We start from the raw sequence: 14,651 nt of genomic DNA, 5'->3' as shown, positions 1-14,651 counted from the left end.
GGCCTCAGTTATGCCTCAACACTGATAGACATTGATTCAGGTTTATTGATTTAGTTCTGATGATGATGATGGTGTGGAGGGATGGAGGGAGGGAGAGTGGCTCTAAATCACATTTATAAAAACATAAACACATAAATAACTAAGTAGGATTGTTGTCATATGTTCACCAGATAAATATTCATTAGTCCCAGTTCAAGACCACATGCCTGAGGCTCCGAAAAGCATTTGGGCTCCAGACCTGAACGTGTGTGTGTGTGTGTATGTGTGTCACAGGAGGTTGGTGGCACCTTAATTGGGGAGGACAGGCTCGTGGTAATGGCTGGAGCGGAATGAGTGGAATGCTATCAAACATGTGTTTGATGTCAATCCATTTGCTCTGTTCCAGCCATTTTTATGATCCGTCCTCCCCTCAGCTGCCTCCACTGATGTGTGTGTGTTTATTAAACAAACACAATGTGAGGCAGAATGAACACTGGGCAGCGGGACAGAAACTTCCAGATGCCCCTATCTTAGTGGACATCTGGAGATTAAAAATAACTCTCTCTCTGTGACACACACGCATACACACCCCAAACCCTGCTCACCATTACAAGAGGGGGAAGAACTTCACAAGGAAACACTCTAACACCGTACTTCCTGATTGGCTGAAGACCCTTCAGTTTCCCCCATCGGAGCATCTCATAGGATATCCGCTGTCCAAGACCAAACAGCCACAGATGAAGAGGAAACATATACAAATATCTGGCTCCCAATACACTGGGAGTGGACACTGAACGGGAAGAAAGAGAGGGGAAGGACACACACAGCATACCGTTATATCCGTCCTGGTTGAGGTCTCCTAGCGGGGCGATGGCAGTGCCAAAGCGTCCGAAGGTGTGTGTTCCCGTCAGGAGAAGGGGCTCGGAAAAGGTGAGCGGGGAGTGCTGGAGGTACAGGTAGACACGGCCCACCTCCTTGGGCTTACTCTCCCTCTCTCTCTCCATGTAGAGAGGGGCTCCTACCAACACATCATCATACCTGGGGGAAAGATACACAGCTTTAGATTACACTCACACACGTGCACACACACACACACACACACACACACACACACACACACACACACACACACACACACACATATAGATGAGTGTGTTATACAGACATGTCAGAAAGCATGTGGTCTGGCCCCAGAAATAGAACTCAGTCATCATAATCAGAGAACAGGCTACAGCTGGAACACATACTCGTTCCCCCCTCGCCCACTCAACTGTCTTCATTATTGGCTCAGACTAAACAATTCTTTCACTGCAAGAACCATGAAGATCTGTAGGGACAGAGAGAGAGAGAGAGAGAGAGAGAGAGAGAGAGAGAGAGAGAGAGAGAGAGAGAGAGAGAGAGAGAGAGAGAGAGAGAGAGAGAGAGAGAGAGAGAGAGAGAGAGAGAGAGGGAGAATGTGAGAGAGAGAGATAGATAGAGACAGACAACTCACCCGTCTCCGTTGAGGTCAGTAACAGCCACAGAATAGCCAAAGTAGGAAGCCATCTAACAAAACATTTCACAACATGACTCTACAGTAGTGCTAAAAAGTAGTTGGGTAAAATATGAATAGCCGTGTGTGTATGTTTATGTGTGTGATGTTACTGTATGTTACTGACCTGCTCTCCTGTGAAGTTCATGATGAATGTCAGATTAGTAGAGTTAATCACAGCTACCTGAAACAGAACACAAGAGTCACACACCTGATACAGGTACACACACACACATGCATCATGCACACACATACACAGGATGTAATGAGCTGAAATAGAAACAGGCCAGAAAACTAAAAACACAGCCCAAAACTCTCTTTCCCTCTGCCTGGCCCCCCTTCTACCCATCTCCCTCTTTCAACCCCCCATCGTCCCCCCTGCCTTACCCCCTCCTCTGTTCCGTACCCTCCATTTCCATAACCCCAGTCGTGGGGGAGACAGAGGGGCTGAGAATTCCTTCAAAAGACCTACAATAACAACCACATGGAGACAGCCAGGGGCTACACACACACATTCACACACTCACACACACTCACCCACACACATGTGCACGCACTCACAAAGTTAGAGAGACAAACACATACACAAAACACCAACACATATAGAGAAACAGACAGGTAGACAAACGGACAGACGGACGGACGGACGGACAGACGGTCGCTCAGAATGACAGACAGAGAGGGGCAGGCAGAGAGAAAGACATGTGCAGACACTTAACTCCCTGGCCCCCCTCCTCCTCCTCTCTCTCAGGGGTGTCAGGCTGGTTGTCTCCCCAGGTCTGAGAGGCCTAACATGGGTTGACAGCTACTCTAGTCTCATCAGGCCCAACAGGCCTAACCCTAACGCCCACTAACCACAACTGTGAGGGCTACCGGCCCCAGAGGCTTGTCTGCTCTGAATACATCTCAGTGTCTGTCAGTGTGTGTGTGTGTGTGTGTGTGTGTGTGTGTGTGTGTGTGTGTGTGTGTGTGTGTGTGTGTGTGTGTGTGTGTGTGTGTGTGTGTGTGTGTGTGTGTGTGTGTGTGTGTGTGTGTGCGTGCGTGCGTGCGTGCGTGCGTGCGTGCGTGCGTGCGTGCGTGTGTGTGTGTGAGTGAGCAGGCAATGAGCTGTGTGTTAGAGGTGAGGGGTCATGTGTGTGTCAGGGAAGGGAGTCAGGCTGGGTCAGCTCTCATGGAGCGGAAGTCGTGTGTTATTAAGGAGACAGTCCAGGGGACACACACCCCTTAAAACACACACATTCACGCACACATAATTGCACCCACACACATACACACACACACACACACACACACACACACAAACACACACACACACACACACACTATACAAAATATAGTCCTATTTGGTAAAAGACCAAGTCCATATTATGGCAAGAACAGCTCAAATAAGCAAAGAGAAACGACAGTCCATCATTACTTTAAGACATGAAGGTCAGTCAATCTGGAAAATGTCAAGAACTTTGAACGTTTCTTCAAGTGCAGTCGCAAAAACCATCAAGCGCTATGATGAATCTGGCTCTCATGAGGACCGCCACAGGAAAGGAAGACCCAGAGTTACCTCTGCTGCAGAGGATAAGTTCATTAGAGTTACCAGCCTCAGAAATTGCAGCCCAAATAAATGTTTCACAGAGTTCAAGTAACAGACACATCTCAACATCAACTGTTCAGAGGAGACTGCGTGAATCAGGCCTTCATGGTCGAATTGCTGCAAAGAAACCACTACTAAAGGAAACCAATAATAAGAAGAGACTGGCTTGGGCCAAGAAACACGAGCAATGGACATTAGACTGATGTATTTGTCCTTTGGTCTAATGAGTCCAAATTTGAGATTTTTGGTTCCAACTGCCGTGTGTTTGTGAGACGCAGATTAGGTGAACGGATGATCTCCGCAAGTCTGGTTCCCACCGTGAAGCATGGAGGAGGAGGTGTGATGGTGTGGGGGTGCTTTGCTGTTGACACTGTCTGTAATTTATTTATAATTCAAGGCACACTTAACCAGCATGGCTACCACATCATTCTGCAGCGATACGCCATCCCATCTGGTTTGCGCTTAGTGGGACTATCATTTGTTTTTCAACAGGACAATGACCCAACACACCTTACACAGGCTGTGTAAGGGCTATTTGACCAAGGAGGAGAGTGATGGAGTGCTGCATCAGATGACCTGGCCTCCACAATCACCCGACCTCAACCCAATTGAGATGGTTTGGGATGAGTTGGACCGCAGAGTGAAGGAAAAGCAGCCAACAAGTGCTCAGCATATGCGAGAACTCCTTCAAGACTGTTGGAAAAGCATTCCAGGTGAAGCTGGTTGAGAGAATGCCAAGAGTGTGCAAAGCTGTCATCAAGGCAAAGGGTGGCTACTTTGAAGAATCTCCAATCTAAAATATATTTGGATTTGTTTAACACTTTGTTGGTTACTACATGATCCATATGTGTTATTTCATAGTTTTGATGTCTTCACTATTATTCTACAATGTAGAAAATTTTAAAAATAAAGAAAAGCCCTTGAATGAGTAGGTGTGTCCAAACTTTTGACTGGTACTGTATGTGTGTGATTCTGTACTCACATATCCAAAGTTCTGTGCCCCTCTCGGAACCCCAGCTATCAGCTCTGGAAAGAAGAGAGGAACACACATTATATCCCACTGCCTGCCTGCTCTTCTGTCTGTCTGTCTGCCTGTCTGTCTGTCTGTCTGGATGCCTGCCTTTCAGTGTGTCTCTGTCTCTAGGCCACCCTGACTGAAGACACTAAAAGCTGACAACAGACGAAAGGGAGAGAGAAAGAGAGAGAGAGAGAGAGAGACAGAGAGTGGTTTTGATCTGAGTACCTCCCCCCAAACCCTGTTCCCGGTACAGACCAGACCACAAACCCAACCCAGCCAGCTCCAGCTTTAAGGGATTCAAAGACGAGACCACAACCAGCCTACAACCACAATACAACCCATGTATAAAATCATTATACAACCATGTGTCAACCCTTGATTTGGCACTTGGTGCCATGTTTTAATTAAGAAGATGATGTAGAAGGCAGAACATATGTTTTTGTAGCAAGTTACTTTTCTTGTTTAATTTGCAGTGTAGTTACTAGTTAGTTACTGTCCATCGGACTAGCCTCTGAAACACTGCACACACCAACCACACAGAGATGAAAGTGTTGTTTTTTACCTTGCTCCAAGTCTCCTGTGAATTCCCCCACTGCCACAGAGTAACCTGCAGACAAGAGAGAGATATTAGTGAGTGAGTGTGTGTGCGCGCGTGTGTTTGTGTGTGTAGATGAAACTGTGTGTGTGTGTTACCTAGGTAGCTGTCGTCATGTGTATCAGCTGCAGCGTGTGTGTGTTTCTCTCCAGGGACTCTCCTGAGCACGGCTTTCAGAGAGTAACCATTCAATATCTCTGCTACGCCTGCTGTCATCACCTGACCTGGAGAGGGGGAGTTAAGAAACACACAATGGTCAGTAACATCCAGGCCAACCCCAGGCCCAATGGGGAGCAATAACTTCCTCACTGTCAGTCTGTCACACACACCTTTCTGCCCTTTGTTAAGAAACTCACACGTATGAGGAGCTCTTCCCTGAGGAACTCTGAAACACCTCGTTAGCAGGAGTTAGAATGACTCTCTCTCTCTCTCTCTCTCTCTCTCTCTCTCTCTCTCTCTCTCTCTCTCTCTCTCTCTCTCTCTCTCTCTCTCTCTCTCTCTCTCTCTCTCTCTCTCTCTCTCTCTCTCTCTCTCTCTCTCTCTCTCTCTCTCTCTCTCTCTCTCTCTCTCTCTCTCTCTCTCTCTCTCTCTCTCTCTCTCAAATCAATTCAATTTAAGGGCTTTATTGGCATGGGAAACATATGTTAACATTGCCAAAGCAAGTGAAGTAGAAATTAAACAAAAGTGAAATAAACAATAAATATTAACAGTAAACATTACACTCAGAAGTTCCAAAAGAATAAATACATTTCAAATGTCATATTATGCATATATACAGTGTTGTAACAATGTGCAAATAGTTAAAGTACAAATGGGAAAATAAATAAACATAAATATGGGTTGAATTTACAATGGTGTTTGTTCTTCACTGGTTGCCCTTTTCTTGTGGCAACAGGTCACAAAATCTTGCTGCTGTGATTGCACACTGTAGTATTTCACCCAGTAGATATGGGAGTTTATCAAAATTGGGTTTGTTTTCAAAATCTTTGTGGATCTGTGTAATCTGAGGGAAATATGTGTCTCTAATATGGTCATACATTTGGCAGGAGGTTAGGAAGTGCAGCTCAGTTTCCACCTCATTTTGTGGGCAGTGTGCACATAGCCTGTCTTCTCTTGAGAGCCAGGTCTGCCTACGGCAGCCTTTCTCAATGGCAAGGCTATGCTTACTGAGCCTGTACATAGTCAAAGCTTTCCTTAAGTTTGGGTCAGTCACAGTGGTCAGGTATTCTGCCAGTGTGTACTCTCTGTTTAGGGCCAAATAGCATTATAGTTTGCTCTGTTTTTTTGTTAATGCTTTCCAATGTGTCAAGTAATTCTCTTTTTGTTTTCTCATGATTTGGTTGGGTCTAAATGTGTTGTTGTCCTGGGGCTCTGTGGGGTCTGTTTGTGTTTGTGAACAGAGCCCCAGGACCAGCTTGCTTAGGGGACTCTTCTCCAAGTTAATCTCTCTGTAGGTGATGACATTGTTATGGAAGGTTTGGGAATCACTTCCTTTTAAGTGGTTATATAATTTAACGTCTCTCTTCTGGATTTTGATAATTAGCGGGTATCGGCCTAATTCTGCTCTGCATGCATTATTTGGTGTTTTTCGTTGTACACAGAGGATATTTTTTGCAGAATTCTGCATGCAGAGTCTCAATTTGGTGTTTGTCCCATTTTGTGAATTATTGGTTGGTGAGTGGACCCCAGACCTCACAACCATAAAGGGCAATGGGTTTTTATAACTGATTCAAGTATTTTTAGACAGATCCTAATTGGTATGTTGGAATTTATGTTCCTTTTGATGGCATAGAAGGCCCTTCTTGCCTTGTCTCTCAGATTGTTCACAGCTTTGTGGAAGTTACATGTGGCGCTGATGTTTAGGCCGAGGTATGTCTCGTTTTCTGTGTGCTCTAGGGCAACGGTGTCTAGATGGAATTTGTATTTGTTCTCCTGGCAACTGGACCTTTTTTGGAACACCATTATTTTTGTCTTACTGAGATTTACTGTCAGGGCCCAGGTCTGACAGAATCTGTGCAGAAGATCTAGGTGCTGCTGTAGGCCTTCCTTGGTTGGTGACAGAAGCACCAGATCATCAGCAAACAGTAGACATTTTATTTCAGATTCTAGTAGGGTGAGGCTGGGTGCTGCAGACTGTTCTAGTGCCCTCGCCAATTTGTTGATATATACAGTGGGGAGAACAAGTATTTGATACACTGCCGATTTTGCAGGTTTTCCTACTTACAAAGCATGTAGAGGTCTGTCATTTTTATCATAGGTACACTACAACTGTGAGAGACGGAAAATCCAGAAAATCACATTGTATGATTTTTAAGTAATTAATTTGCATGACATAAGTATTTGATCACCTACCAACCAGTAAGAATTCTGGCTCTCACAGACCTGTTCGTTTTTCTTTAAATAGCCCTCCTGTTCTCCACTCATTACCTGTATTAACTGCACCTGTTTGAACTCGTTACCTGTATAAAAGACACCTGTCCACACACTCAATCAAACAGACTCCAACCTCTCCACAATGGCCAAGACCAGAGAGCTGTGTAAGGACATCAGGGATAAAATTGTAGACCTGCACAAGGCTGGGATGGGCTACAGGACAATAGGCAAGCAGCTTGGTGAGAAGGCAACAACTGTTGGCGCAATTATTAGAAAATGGAAGAAGTTCAAGATGACGGTCAATCACCCTCGGTCTGGGGCTCCATGCAAGATCTCACCTCGTGGGGCATCAATGATCATGAGGAAGGTGAGGGATCAGCCCAGAACTACACGGCAGGACCTGGTCAATGACCTGAAGAGAGCTGGGACCACAGTCTCAAAGAAAACCATTAGTAACACACTACGCCGTCATGGATTAAAATCCTGCAGCGCACGCAAGGTCCCCCTGCTCAAGCCAGCGCATGTCCAGGCCCGTCTGAAGTTTGCCGATGATCCAGAGGAGGAATGGGAGAAGGTAATGTGGTCTGATGAGACAAAAATAGAGCTTTTTGGTCTAAACTCCACTCGCCGTGTTTGGAGGAAGAAGAAGGATGAGTACAACCCCAAGAACACCATCCCAACCGTGAAGCATGGAGGTGGAAACATCATTCTTTGGGGATGCTTTTCTGCAAAGGGGACAGGACGACTGCACCGTATTGAGGGGAGGATGGATGGGGCCATGTATCGCGAGATCTTGGCCAACAACCTCCTTCCCTCAGTAAGAGCATTGAAGATGGGTCGTGGCTGGGTCTTCCAGCATGACAACAACCCGAAACACACAGCCAGGGCAACTAAGGAGTGGCTCCGTAAGAAGCATCTCAAGGTCCTGGAGTGGCCTAGCCAGTCTCCAGACCTGAACCCAATAGAAAATCTTTGGAGGGAGCTGAAAGTCCGTATTGCCCAGCAACAGCCCTGAAACCTGAAGGATCTGGAGAAGGTCTGTATGGAGGAGTGGGCCAAAATCCCTGCTGCAGTGTGTGCAAACCTGGTCAAGACCTACAGGAAACGTATGATCTCTGTAATTGCAAACAAAGGTTTCTGTACCAAATATTAAGTTCTGCTTTTCTGATGTATCAAATACTTATGTCATGCAATACAATGTAAATTAATTACTTAAAAATCATACAATGTGATTTTCTGGATTTTTGTTTTAGATTCCGTCTCTCACAGTTGAAGTGTACCTATAATAAAAATTACAGACCTCTACATGCTTTGTAAGTAGGAAAACCTGCAAAATCGGCAGTGTATCAAATACTTGTTCTCCCCACTGTATGTTGAAGAGGGTGGGGCTTAAACTGCATCCCTGTCTCACCCCACAGCCCTGTGGAAAAAATGTGTGTGTTTTTTGCTAATTTTAACCGCACACTTGTTGTTTGTGTACATGGATTTTATAATATTGTATGTTTTTTCCCCAACACCACTTTCCATTAATTTGTATAGCAGACCCTCATGCCAAATTGAGTCAAAAGCTTTTTTGAAATTAACAAAGCATGAGAAGACTTTTGCCTTTGTTTTGGTTTGTTTGTTTGTCAATTAGGGTGTGCAGGGTGAATACGTGGTCTGTCGTACGGTAATTTGGTAAAAAGCCAATTTGACATTTGCTCAGTACGTTGTTTTCACTGAGGAAATGAACTAGTCTGCTGTTAATGATAATGCAGAGGATTTTCCCAAGGTTGCTGTTGACGCATATCCCACGGTAGTTATTGGGGTCAAATTTGTCTCCACTTTTGTGGATTGGGGTGATCAGTCCTTGGTTCCAAATATTGGGGAAGATGCCAGAGCTAATGATGATATTAAGGAGTTTACAGTCGGGGAAAAAAAAGTATTTAGTCAGCCACCAATTGTGCAAGTTCTCCCACTTAAAAAGATGAAAGAGGCCTGTAGTTTTCATCATAGGTACACATCAACTATGACAGACAAAATGAGAAGAAAAAAAACCAGAAAATCACATTGTAGGATTTTTTATGAATTTATTTGCTAATTATGGTGGAAAATAAGTATTTGGTCACCTACAAACAAGCAAGATTTCTGGCTCTCACAGACCTGTAACTTCTTCTTTAAGAGGCTCCTCTGTCCTCCACTCGTTACCTGTATTAATGGCACCTGTTTGAACTTGTTATCAGTATGAAAGACACCTGTCCACAACCTCAAACAGTCACACTCCAAACTCCACTATGGCCAAGACCAAAGAGCTGTCAAAGGACACCAGAAACAAAATTGTAGACCTGCACCAGGCTGGGAAGACTGAATCTGCAATAGGTAAGCAGCTTGGTTTGAAGAAATCAACTGTGGGAGCAATTATTAGGAAATGGAAGACATACAAGACCACTGATAATCTCCCTCGATCTGGGGCTCCACGCAAGATCTCACCCCGTGGGGTCAAAGTGATCACAAGAACGGTGAGCAAAAATCCCAGAACCACACGGGGGGGACCTAGTGAATGACCTGCAGAGAGCTGGGACCAAAGTAACAAAGCCTACCATCAGTAACACACTACGCCACCAGGGACTCAAATCCTGCAGTGCCAGACATGTCCCCCTGCTTAAGCCAGTACATGTCCAGGCCCGTCTGAAGTTTGCTAGAGTGCATTTGGATGATCCAGAAGAGGATTGGGAGAATGTCATATGGTCAGATGAAACCAAAATATAACTTTTTTGGTAAAAACTCAACTCGTCGTGTTTGGAGGACAAAGAATGTTGAGTTGCATCCAAAGAACACCATACCTACTGTGAAGCATGGGGGTGGAAACATCATGCTTTGGGGCTGTTTTTCTGCAAAGGGACCAGGACAACTGATCCGTGTAAAGGAAAGAATGAATGGGGCCATGTATCGTGAGATTTTGAGTGAAAACCTCCTTCCATCAGCAAGGGCATTGAAGATGAAACGTGGCTGGGTCTTTCAGCATGAGAATGATCCCAAACATACCGCCCGGGCAACGAAGGAGTGGCTTCGTAAGAAGCATTTCAAGGTCCTGGAGTGGCCTAGCCAGTCTCCAGATCTCAACCCCATAGAAAATCTTTGGAGGGAGTTGAAAGTCTGTGTTGCCCAGCGACAGCCCCAAAACATCACTGCTCTAGAGGAGATTTGCATGGAGGAATGGGCCAAAATACCAGCAACAGTGTGTGAAAACCTTGTGAAGACTTACAGAAAACGTTTGACCTGTGTCATTGCCAACAAAGGGTATATAACAAAGTATTGAGAAACTTTTGTTATTGACCAAATACTTATTTTCCACCATAATTTGCAAATAAATTCATAAAAAATCCTACAATGTGATTTTCTGGATTTGTTTTTCTCATTTTGTCTGTCATAGTTGACGTGTACCTATGATGAAAATTACAGGCCTCTCTCATCTTTTTAAGTGGGAGAACTTGCACAATTGGTGGCTGACTAAATACTTTTTTTCCGCACTGTAAGTATAGCCAATTGGAATTTGTGGTCTGTACAGTTGAAGTCAGAAGTTTACATACACTTAGGTTGGAGTTATTAAAACTCGTTTTTCAACCACTCCACAAATGTCTTATTAACAAACTATAGTTTTGGCAAGTCGGTTAGGAAATCTACTCTGTGCATGACACAAGTAATTTTTCCAACAATTGTTTACAGACAGATTATTTCACTTATAATTCCCTGTATCACTATTCCAGTGGGTCACAAGTTTACATACACTAAATTGACTGTGCCTTTAAACAGCTTGGAAAATTCCAGAAAACGATGTCAAGGTTTTAGAAGCTTCTGATAGGCTAATTGACATAATTTGAGTCAATTGGAGGTGTACCTGTGGATGTATTTCAAAGCCTACCTTCAAACTCAGTGCCTCTTTGCTTGACATCATGGGAAAATCAAAAGAAATCAGCCAAGACCTCAGAAAAAGAATTGTAGACCCCCACAAGTCTGGTTCATCCTTGGGAGCAATTTCCAAATGCCTGAAGGTACCACGTTCATCTGTACAAACAATAGTACGCAAGTATAAACACCATGGGACCACGCAGCCGTCATACCGCTCAGGAAGGAGACGCGTTCTGTCTCCTAGAGATGAAGGTACTTTGGTGCGAAAAGTGCAAATCAATCCCAAAACAACAGCACAGGACCTTGTGAGATGCTGGAGGAAACAGGTACAAAAGTATCTATATCCACAGTAAAACGAGTCCTATATCAACATAACCTGAAAGGCCGCTCAGCAAGGAAGAAGCCACTGCTCCAAAACCGCCATAAAAAAGCCAGACTATGGTTTGCAACTCCACATGGGGACAAAGATCGTACTTTTTGGAGAAATGTCCTCTGGTCTGATGAAACAAAAATAGAACTGTTTGGCCATAATGACCATCGTTATGTTTGGAGGAAAAAGGGGAACGCTTGCAAGCTGAAGAACACCAACCCAAACGTGAAGCACGGGGGTGGCAGCATCATGCTGTGTGGGTGCTTTGCTGCAAGAGGGACTGGTGCACTTCACAAAATAGATGGCATCATGAGGAAGGAAAATTATGTGGATATATTGAAGCAACATCTCAAGACATCAGTAAGGAAGTTAAAGCTTGGTCACAAATGGGTCTTCCAAATGGACAATGACCCCAAGCATACTTCCAAAGTTGTGGCAAAATGGCTTAAGGACAACAAAGTCAAGGTATTAGAGTGACCATCACAAAGCCCTGATCTCAATCCTATAGAACATTTGTGGGCAGAACTGAAAAAGCGTGTGCGAGCAAGGAGGCCTACAAACCTGACTCAGTTACACCAGCTCTGTCAGGAGGAATGGGCCAAAATTCACCCAACTTATTGTGGGAAGCTTGTGGAAGGCTACCCGAAACGTTTGACCCAAGTTAAACAATTTAAAGGCAATGCTACCAAATACTAATTGAGTGTATGTAAACTTCTGACCCACTGGGAATGTGATGAAAGAAATAAAAGCTGAAATAAATCATTCCCTCTACTATTATTCTGACATTTCACATTCTTAAAATAAAGTGGTGATCCTAACTGACCTAAGACAGGGAATTTTTACAAGGATTAAATGTCAGGAATTGTGAAAAACTGAGTTTAAATGTATTTGGCTAAGGTGTATGTAAACTTCTGACTTCAACTGTATATTTTATCATTTCATTGAGGATACCATTAACACCACAGACCTTTTTGGGTTGGAGGGTTTGTATTTTGTCCTGTTGTTGATTCAATGTAATTGGAGAATCCAGTGGGTTCTGGTAGTCTTTAATAGTTGATTCTAAGATTTGCATTTGATCATGTATATTTGTTAGCTGTTTGTTCTTTGTTATAGGGCAAAAAGGATTGGAGAAGTGGTTTACCCATACATCTCCATTTTGGATAGATAGCTCTTCATGTTGTTGTTTGTTTAGTGTTTTCGAATTTTCCCAGAAGTGGTTAGAGTCTATGGATTCTTCAATTACATTGAGCTGATTTCTGATGTGCTGTTCCTTCTTTTCTGTAGTGTATTTCTGTATTGTTTTAGTGATTCACCATAGTGAAGGCGAACGCTCAGGTTTTCTGGGTCTCTATGTTTTTGGTTGGATAGGTTTCTCAATGTCTTTCTTAGGTTTTTGAATTCTTCATCAAACCATTTGTCATTGTTCTTACTTTTCTTCGGTTTTCTGTTTGAATTTTTTTAGATTTGATAGGGAAGCTGAGAGGTCAAATATACTGTTTAGGTTTTCTACTGCCAAGTTTACGCCTTCACTATTACAGTGGAACGTTTTGTCCAGGAAGTTGTCTAAAAGGGACTGAATTTGTTGTTGCCTAATTGTTTTTTAGTAGGTTTTCACACTACTTTCCTTCCATCTATAGCATTTCTTAATATTATTCAGTTCCTTTGACTTTGATGCCTCATGATTGGGTATTGCTCTGTTCAAGTAGACTGTGATTTTGCTGTGGTCAGATAGGGGTGTCAGTGGGCTGACTGTGAACGCTCTGAGAGACTCTGGGTTGAGGTCAGTGATAAAGTAGTCTCTCTCGCTCTCTCGCTCTCTCTCTCTCTCTCTCGCTCTCTCTCTCTCTCTCTCTCTCTCTCTCTCTCTGCTATTGTAGCAAATGTGGTGCTGTGGAGGGGGAGGTCAGATAAACATAGGCCTACTGCTTTATGCCCTCAACCTCACATCAATCCTCCTTAATGTGGTGGGTACTGACAGAGATAAATCCCAGACTCCCACTTTCCCTAACTCCCTTCACAGACATGGACGCTAACCCTAATTATAGACGCATACCTACACAGACCCTAACCCAAATCACAGACACTACAAACACAGACCTTCTACTCAGACAAGACAGACCCTCTTTACAGACCATAACCACAGACACAGAAACATACCCTCTCCAAACACACACACACACACACACACACACACACACACACACACACACAGACTTAACCATAATAACAGACACCCACTCCACAGACAGCTCCTAACCCTAATCACAGAGACAGACCCTAACCCTCTGCAGACTTCCTCATTACTGATAGTATAAGAGGTTCCTTTAGATCCTCTGATAATAAGCTATATAAAAGGCTTCACATAATAACTCAGCATAAACGCCTGTGATAATAGCTGTATATTAGAGACCATAAACTCTCTGCTTGGAGAGCTTTTATAAACATCTAGAGGATGTGTTTAAACACCAGGAAGCTGAGCCAAGCTGAGGGCAACGACATGCCCGCACACACACACACACACACACACACAAAAGCTTATACACACACCAGTGGCAAAGAGAGATCATAAACCACCTTCAACAAAGAATTAATACAACATAATATTCATTCATAAAAATACTCACTGACTATCCATCTCTCTCTTTCTCTCTCTCTCTCTCTCTCCTCTCTCTCTCTCTCTCTCTCTCTCTCTCTCTCTCACTCTCACTCTATCTGTCCCATATATTCTCCCCCGCTCTCCTATAACTCTCTCACCCACTTCTGTCTATCTCTCAATTTTAAAGGCATATGGCAGACAGAGCAGGCAGTTCTTGCTGTAAAAGCATGTTCCTATCCTCCTTCGTTTTTAAATGAATTAAGTGACTGGAGCGATAGGGCACAGAGGTTAACATGATGGGAGTGACCGTGATCAAAGGAGGAGAGTTTACTACCCTGTATTAGTAACCGTCTCACACACACACACACACACACACACACACACACACACACACACACACACACACACACACACACACACAGCTGTGTGCTAGTACCCAGTCAATGAAGATAAGCGAGGAGACATCAGGACAGGAGAGACAGGAAGAGTCCAAATCCACCCACCCCCCCACCCGCAACACACACACACACACACTTTAAAACTTTAAGGTCCACTGTCAGACGTTAAGCAGGTGTCTGCCCTCCAACATCCACACCCCATTACCCTCTGATCTGCTCACTACAACTGAGCCTAGACTCACACACTTCCTGTCAGAGAGAGAGAGGAGGGAGGGGCTCTCACTCTACCTTGTCCTACTCTGGCTTCTCCTGGAA

At 44.1% G+C, this 14,651-nt stretch overlaps 1 protein-coding gene across 1 annotated transcript in view; it reads right to left on the bottom strand.

The window, feature by feature from the left end:
- The window catches only part of LOC121570080 (integrin alpha-8), a 64,090-nt gene that overhangs the window by 40,826 nt on the left and 8,613 nt on the right, over window positions 1-14,651 (bottom strand). The window contains exons 7-12 of the mRNA XM_041881555.1: window positions 4,810-4,935; window positions 4,679-4,723; window positions 4,081-4,124; window positions 1,638-1,694; window positions 1,472-1,524; window positions 812-1,017 (exon numbers count right to left, since the gene is read on the bottom strand). Of these exons, the coding sequence (XP_041737489.1) occupies window positions 812-1,017; window positions 1,472-1,524; window positions 1,638-1,694; window positions 4,081-4,124; window positions 4,679-4,723; window positions 4,810-4,935 (531 nt within the window). The remainder of the gene's footprint in view (window positions 1-811; window positions 1,018-1,471; window positions 1,525-1,637; window positions 1,695-4,080; window positions 4,125-4,678; window positions 4,724-4,809; window positions 4,936-14,651) is intronic.

The sequence above is a fragment of the Coregonus clupeaformis genome, unplaced genomic scaffold (genome assembly GCF_020615455.1).
Source record: "Coregonus clupeaformis isolate EN_2021a unplaced genomic scaffold, ASM2061545v1 scaf0853, whole genome shotgun sequence".
Classification (NCBI taxonomy): domain Eukaryota; kingdom Metazoa; phylum Chordata; class Actinopteri; order Salmoniformes; family Salmonidae; genus Coregonus; species Coregonus clupeaformis.
The sequence above is the reverse complement of the archived record's forward strand: the minus strand, read 5'-3'. Positions and strand labels throughout refer to the sequence as shown.